At 35.1% G+C, this 8,217-nt stretch overlaps 1 protein-coding gene across 1 annotated transcript; it reads left to right on the top strand.

Annotated features, from left to right (window-relative positions):
• Nucleotides 1–4,676: 4,676 nt before the first annotated feature.
• Nucleotides 4,677–6,705, top strand: LOC107874025. Its single transcript, XM_047414482.1, has 8 exons — nt 4,677–4,870; nt 4,955–5,081; nt 5,166–5,335; nt 5,700–5,815; nt 5,884–5,892; nt 5,958–6,019; nt 6,137–6,244; nt 6,346–6,705. Exons 1-8 carry the CDS (start codon nt 4,677–4,679, stop codon nt 6,703–6,705), a joined length of 1,146 nt encoding a protein of 381 aa, XP_047270438.1.
• Nucleotides 6,706–8,217: the final 1,512 nt, after the last annotated feature.

Raw genomic sequence — 8,217 nt, 5'->3', positions numbered from 1 at the left:
TTGGATTCTGCAAAAATATTAACGGGGCATGTCATATATTCAAATACTTATTTGATACACTTATCTTTTAGGTGTCTTTTTACTGGAATTGGTGTAGTGCAGTTGTAGATTGGTGGTAAAATAAGTGGAGTATTGTATTCAATCAGGTGTGTTTAAAAACTTTCTTTCGACTTTTTAATTTTTCTTGGTAAGCTTGTTGGCTTCTCGATTATGTTTGTAACTTAAAATAGAAGTATGTATCACTTTCATCTTATTTTAAAGGTAAACTAGTTTTGTTTTCTACTTTAAGAGCATAAGTTTGAATAATTTAGTGAAACTATTTAACTGTCAATTGATCAACTTAATTATGCTTTCTTTGCTAAGTAGTTCTTTATATAAAGCCTGATCATACATTATTGTATTTGTTAATAAACATTTCCAACAAGGTTAATTATTAATTAAGACTAATTGTCGTGTTTCTTATTAAGCTGGTTAATTAGCACTGATTATCCTTTTTTTATTTCAACCTTAATAGGAACATGAATAATCTAAAGCGTAGTTGGAGGTATGAGAGGTTAGATGACCGATGGGGTTTATACTCTAGATTTGTAACCGGGGTGGATGAATTTATTCAATTTTCATGTTCTCAACCAAATCGTATGAGTGGTGACAAAGTTAGATGTCCATGTGCAAAATGTCAGAACTATAAATTCATGGATGTTGAAACTGTTAAATGTCACCTTTATCAATCTGGATTTATTGAGAACTATTTTATTTGGAAGCATCAAGGGGAAACAGATGATATAAGTGAGACTTCTTATGGTAATGCATTGCATGGTGGTGGTCAACCAATATTCGAAGAGAATCCATACCGACAAATGATTTTGGATGCAGCTGGTCCCAACTTTTCTCAAGGTTTAAGCTGGCAATCTTATAGCAATCGTGAACCCGAATCATCTCATCTTTTTCAACATTCAATGGAGGAAGATCCTAATCCCGTTTCCAAAAAATTTTATGATTTGTTAGATGCTGCTGATGCAGAATTATATCCCGGTTCATCCCTCTCTCAACTAGCAGTTATCTCTCGAATGTTGAATATTAAAATGGAGAACAATATGTCACAGAGAGGCTATAACCAAATGATGTAATTGCTTAAGGAGTCTTTACCTGAAGATAACATCGTGCTTGATAACTATTATCAGACGAAGAAGTTAGTGCGTAGCTTGGGTTTGCCAGTTGAAAAGATTGATTGTTGTGAATCAGGATGTATGTTGTATTGGGGTGATGATGATGAACACCTTACATCTTGTAAATTTTGTCGCAAGCCAAGGTATAAGCGCTGTGTTGCCTATCATAAGAGGAAATTGGTCCCTTACAAGAGAATGTATTATTTTCGTTTGATTCCAGGATTGCAAAGATTATATGCATCTCATGCTACAGCTGTTGACATGAGATGGCATCATGAGCATAAAAAAGAGGATGGTGTGATGTGCCATCCATGAGATTCTGAGGCTTGAAAGCACTTCAATGAAAGTCATCCCTTTTTTGCCACTGAACCAAGAAATGTCAGGTTGGGGTTATGTACAGATGGTTTTCAACCATTCAGTCAGTCTGGAAGAAAATATTCTTCCTGGCTAGTGATTGTTACTCCATACAATTTACCTCCAAAAATATGTATGAAAGAGGCTTATATATTCTTAACTATCATTGTTCCAGGTCCCAGCAATCCCAAACATAAAATTGATGTTTATCTGCAACCCCTAATTAAGGAGTTGACCTTGTTTTGGGAGACAGGTGTGGAAGCATTTGACATCTCAAAAAGGCAAAACTTTCAATTAAGGGCAGCTTTGATGTGGACAATTAGTGACTTTCCTGCATATTCTATGTTATTGGGATGGAGTACTGCAGGTAAATTAGCATGTCCATATTGTATGGAGGAAACACAATCTTTTAGATTGCAGCATGGAAGAAAACAATCTGGTTTGGTTGCCACAGAATGTTTCTTGACCAGCACCACTCATTTAGGAGCGATCGAAAGAACTTTCTTAAAGGCCAGACTGCCAGAAGACCTCCCCCAACAAATAGAACATGAGAGGAAATTTTGGACTAGATTTGTAATTTAGGGATAAGAAATGTAACAGAGTTAGATGCAGAACAAGTTAATAAAATAATATGTAAGACATGTGGGTGGAAAAAGTGAAGCATCTTTTAGGATTTGTCATACTGGAGTTCTAACATGATTCGACATAATCTTGATGTTATGCATATTGAGAAAAACTTCTTTGATAATGTAATTAACACTGTTCTTAATTTTGATGACAAAACTAAAGATAATCCACAGTCACGGTTAGATACGACAACATATTGTGATCGACCTCAATTGGGAAAGGATAGTAATGGCCAATATCCAAAAGCTGTCTATACATTAGACAAGGAAGCAAGGGCGATCTTATTTAATTCGGTGAAATGCTTAAAGTTTCCAGATGGGTATATTTCAAATTTGGGTTGGTTGCCAGATACAAATACGAAAAGGTTATTTGGAATGAAGAGTCACGATTGTCATGTGTTCATGCAACGACTAATGCCTATTGCTTTTTGTGAACTACTTCTTAGTAATGTGTGGCATACACTTACATAATTGAGCTTATTTTTTAAGGATCTTACTTCGACCGCTCTACGAGTGGATAATATGGTGTGATTAGAGAGAGATATTCCACAAATTTTGTGCAAATTGGAACGTATATTTACTCCTGGGTTCTTTGACTCAATGGAACATCTTCCTGTGCACCTTCCATATGAAGCAAGGGTTGCTGGACCTGTGCAATATTGATGGATGTATCCCTTTGAAAGGTAAATATGTAGCTCTATGTCAAACTTGTGACGGTTAATTAATACATAACCTTCCAAAACATAATGTTACATCTTTTTCTGTATATAGGTATTTGGGAACTCTTAAAAAGATGATTGGGAATAAAGCTAGTGTTGAGGGTTCCATTTGTGAAGCGTACTTGATGATGGAGTCAACACAACTATTTTCTCATTAGTTTGAACCTCATGTCATGTCACGAAATCATAATGTGGATCGTAATGACGATGGTGGTGTTGTGGAAGATCTTAAAGGAAATCTTTCAATATTCTCCCATCCAGGTCGACTTTAGGGAGAAGCAAAGAAAAGAGATTTAATCTTAAATGAAATCAAGACAGCTCAAACTTATATTTTACTAAATTGTGAGGAGGTTGAGCCATTTGTGAGGTAACCAAATTCTCTTAATTAATAATAATAAAATCTATTCTTATATCATGACTTCTTATATAAAAATTAATTTGTTGCAATGAAGTATGTACCTGCAATATTTGGAAGAAGAATTTTCGAATCTCTCTCAAAGCGAAATAGATGAGAGCCTTGAAGAAAATTTCGCATTATGGTTCAAGGGATATGTAAGATTTAAATAAATATTAACTTTCATATAATGATTCATGTACTCAAATTGGATTCTCATGTTTAACTAGATCTTTGTTTTTTTTAAATAGCCTCGGTGCAATCCCATTGAAAATGAATACTTGCGTAGTCTTGGTCGTGGACCATTAATAGGAGCTACATCTCATTCAATTTATTTTGTTAACAAATATAAATTTCACATAGAATGTCATGGTAGCATGAGATCAACAATAAATAGTGGAGTTTGTATCTCAGATCCAAATTTTAGGGATTATTATAGGAGAATAAAAGAGATCATACAAGTGGAATAACGTGAAGCACCTTTAAAGCAAACTGTGTTATTCAAATGCGAATGGTTTGACCCAATAATAGATGTCGGTGTTAAGAAGCATGATTGGTACAAATTGGTTGATATTAACCATCATCGTCGATATAAAAAGTATGAGCCTTTTATTCTTGTAATGCAAGCAACGCTAGTATGTTATGTACCTTATCCAAGCAAGAAAAAGGACAAAGAAGATTGGCTAGCTGTATTAAAGGTCAAACCTCAAAATGTTATTAAATTACCAGTTGAGGAAGTGGTGATAACTTCAGAACTGAATGTTCCTTTTCAAGTTGAAGAAGTTGAAGTCCATGAGATAGATATGTCTATTTCTGTAGATGAAGATATTCTATTGTACGATCCAAATGGGGGTGTACTTGAAATGAATAAACCTCTTAATGATGGTTTATTTGAAGAGCATCATGAAATTCAAGATGGATGTACAGAAGAAGAATATGAAACCGAGGAAACTGAGGAGGAGGATGAAGAGGAAGAGTTTGAAGAAGACATAGATAGTGAATAGAACTTGATAAATATCTGCTATTTTAGCTTTGTTGTTAGTAAGAAACTACGGAATTTGCTATTTTAGCTTTGTTGTAGTTTGTTTTTAGTTCAAAACATAGACTGTGCCAAGTGCTTCAAAAAAATGTGTTATTTTAGCTTTGTTGTATGTTGTTTTTACTAATTTTTCTCTAAGATATCATCATTTTATAAGTTTTTGGTTTCCTTTTAATAATCTGCTAATTTTTCATATTGCATCATTTTAATTTGATTTTTAATAGTGATAATCTAATGACACCGTTATTTTTCAGATATGACTCGAGGTGGATATCGTGCCGGCAAGTCCACAGGCAGGAGTAAGGCTGCTAATCGTGCAAAAATTCCTTCTATTCCAGCTCCAGTAATCGAATAGGATGATACAAGTTCCATTCGACTATGCCACCCAATCAAACACCGGTCATTCCTGAGACATCTCCTGTTTCACCTAACCAAAGCAGCCCAACAGGCCAGAATATGAATGCTCAAAGCAACACAACAGCTAAGGAAACATCTAGTCAGAGAAATGTATCTGCTTTAGGAGATTTCAGTTGTAACAATGCTCGGACCCTTATTTTTTTGACTTCTTCAGGGTTAGTACCTACTACTTATATGTTTACTATTTTTGTACATAGATGTTGTGTAGTGTTATTGATTTTTAATTTGATGTTGTATAGGTTGGAACCATCTTCCAAATGCTCTAGTTCCATTACATTGTCTTTCAAAAGTGAAGTTGATCGTAATGGGATCAACTGGAAAGGTGTTTCACAAGATGTCAAAGATGGTTATTTTGGAGAATTCAAGGTATGTTTTTTAAGATCATAATCAATAGAAGTTGTTTGAGTTTGCAGCTAACACTTAATTATATTATTTTAAACTGAATTTCAGAAGAATTTCTATTGGGATGCTTCCGTTAGTGAAGTTCTGGTGAAGCAACAATGGATGAAGAAGGCTGCATTATGCTACAAGAATTTCATTTCCAATATGAAGAAGCATAGAGCTACAGTTCAACCGGAATTTATAAATGACCATGTGTGGGAAAAGTGGATGGAACTTTGGTAAAGTGATGACTGTGTTAAGAAGTCTGAGATAATTTCAAAGAATCGTTGTGATGGACATGAAGTAGCTACTGGGACATACACTGGTGGCTCTATCACAGCTGGAGAGCACCGAAAAAAACTTGTAAGTATATATTTCATGAACATTGTTCATCAACCCGAAAAGTTATTTTGTTTGGGCTGCTGCTATGTTCTTTTGGTTGTTGACATGCTAACTGTATTTCATGGTTCCAACCAACAACGTAGCTAGTGTAATCTCACCGTGTGCGTGAGGGTAGTGTATTTGTAATCTTACCTCTATCTATCTTGCAATAAAAAGAGTATTTTCTCTGTGGAACATATCTGTTGTTTTCTATTATTGCAGCTGCTGCTGGTTTTATGCTACTTTTCTAGCAAGCAGCTGTTTTCCAGAACTGCAACATACTGCCCAAGAAACCAATAGTTGTTGTTTTCCAGAACTGCAGCAGCTGTTTTCTACATGTGCATTCTTATTTGTTACACTAATAGTTGCTGGAAATTGTTACTGCTGCTATTTTCTGTTATTGCAGTTGCTGCTGGTTTTATGCTATTTTTTCAACAAGCAGTTGCTGCAGTTTCTCTTGTTTTTCCTCTTTTTTTGCAGCAATTCTTTCTGGCTACTCTCTTCTTTTTTCTCTTTATTTTGCTGCTATACCAACATGTTTGGTGACATTTTTTTTGCTTAGAATAGGGCAAAGAAACTTGGTGGTGTGTCATGATTCTCTTTTGGTATACTGCTAATGTACGTTGGTCTTATTCTAAATACCTGAAAATTTTTTATAGGCTCTTAAAATAGGTCGAGATCCAACTCCAAGTGAGTTACATTTGCACGTCCATACACATAATCATGATGGAAAATCTTTTGTTGGTGAGCGTTCCCGACTTCTACATGTAAGTCCATAACTTACATCTAACGATATGATACTCATCTCTTATTTTTCTTTTGTGTTGACATGAACTTAAGTCTATTTTAATAACTTCACTTGTTACAGGAAAGGTATGAAGAAATTATACGGAAAAAAGTACAATGTGAATCTGAAATAGATCAATTGGAGACATATTATGAAGCTGCGAGAGGAGCAAAGAAGAAAAGATTGTTTGGTCTTGGATCTGAAGCAACAAGTTACTTTGGGAAAAAACTGTGTGCCTGCAATGCTTCCACATCATCAGTACCACCTTCGATTTCTTTATCGACAACAAATATGGAGGAGTTGGTGAAACAATTGATTTCGGCCTTTACTACTCATTTTCTTTCGATAGTTATTGAGCGTGTAGGTGGTACTAGGGTACAAGATGGGGCCGTGCTTGATCCTCCTCCAACTCATGATGATGATGACGACGTTGATTCGTAGCTTCATATTATTCGTAGTCCATGATCGTTGCACTAATTTTTGATAGACTATTTTGACATTAGTTTATGTTTGATAAAATACTTGAAATTATGGGTGTTGGACACAATTGTTGTGAATTTTGCTATCTATTTGAATGTTGGATATTTAATCATTTTATAATTTACGTGTTTCAACTATTTTCTTATAAAATTATTAGCGACAAAAAATTAGTGACTAACTTTTGTCGTTGCTACTGAAAAACTTTAGGGACGGATTAATTTAGTTGCTAAAGACGGCTGTAATTAGCGACAAAAAATTAGTGACTAACATCAGTCGTAGCTACTGAAAAACTTTAGCAATGGATAAATTTGGTTGCTAAATAAGTAGACCAAATTATGTTGTAACGGATCAACAATAAAATATTCTGTCGTAAATTAAGCCACGATCAAAATGAATTTTGGGAATAGCAATGCTATAGCAACGAAAATGTACGTCAGTAATATCAACAACCAAACTGTTTCATCGCTAATTGGTCACAAATTTTGCAATGGAATTTAATTTTTTATCGCTATGAGGTTAGCAACGAGCAATATAGCGACAGAACGAATTCCGTTGCTATTCCGTCGCTATTTATATTTAGCGACGGATTTTCATATGATAGCGACGAATATGGCGTGTCGCTAAATGCTATTTTTTTTGTAGTGTAAGCTGACCATTGAAAAAGGGCCCATACTTAAAGAAGATCATTGCATAAATGCATCGGTGAAAGGGCCCATACTTCAAGAATACCATTGCATAATTGCATCTGTGAAATAGCTCATACTTAAAAAAGACCATTGCATAAGTCTATCAGTGAAAGGGCCCATACTTAAAGAAGACCACTGTATAAGTGCATCAATGAAAAGGCTCATACTTAAAGAAGATCATTGCATAATTACATCAATGAAACGGTTCATACTTAAAGAAGACCGTTGCATAAATGCATCCGTGAAAGCGCCAATACTTAAAGAAGATCATTACATAAGTGCATCGGTGAAAGGGCCCATACTTAAAGAAGACCATTGCATAAATGCATCCTTGAAAGGGCCAATACTTAATGAAGACCATTGCATAAGTACATTGGTGAAAGGGCCCATAATTAAAGAAGACCATTGCATAAATACATCTGTGAAAGGGCCAATACTTAAAGAAGACCATGAATAAGTGCATCGATGAAAGGGACCATACTTAAAGAAGACCATTGCATAAGCGCATCGGTGAAATGGCCTATATTTTGAAGAAGACCGTTGCATAAGTGCATCGGTGAAAGCGCACATACTTAAAGAAGACCATTGTGTAAGTGCATCAGTGAAAGAGCCCATACTTAAAGAAGACCATTGCATAATTGCATCGTGAAAGGGTCCATACTTAAAAAAGACCATTGCACAAATACATCGGTCAAAGGATCCATACTTAAAGAAGACCATTGCATAAATATATTGGTGAAAGGGCCCATACTTAAAGAAGACCATTACATAAGTGCATCGGTGAAAA

The sequence above is a fragment of the Capsicum annuum genome, chromosome 6, assembly GCF_002878395.1.
Source record: "Capsicum annuum cultivar UCD-10X-F1 chromosome 6, UCD10Xv1.1, whole genome shotgun sequence".
Lineage (NCBI taxonomy): Eukaryota > Viridiplantae > Streptophyta > Magnoliopsida > Solanales > Solanaceae > Capsicum > Capsicum annuum.
Note: the sequence above shows the minus strand (reverse complement) of the source record. Positions and strands in the feature narration are given on the sequence as shown.

What these genes read in the sequence shown, in the direction of transcription:
- LOC107874025 (XM_047414482.1), top strand. Translation starts at nt 4,677, where the DNA reads ATGCCACCCAATCAAACACCGGTCATTCCTGAGACATCTCCTGTTTCA. An exon ending in GTTATTTTGGAGAATTCAAG is followed by an intron (nt 5,082 to 5,165) that starts GTATGTTTTTTA and finishes ACTGAATTTCAG; the next exon opens with AAGAATTTCTATTGGGATGC. An exon ending in CTGCTATACCAACATGTTTG is followed by an intron (nt 6,020 to 6,136) that starts GTGACATTTTTT and finishes AATTTTTTATAG; the next exon opens with GCTCTTAAAATAGGTCGAGA.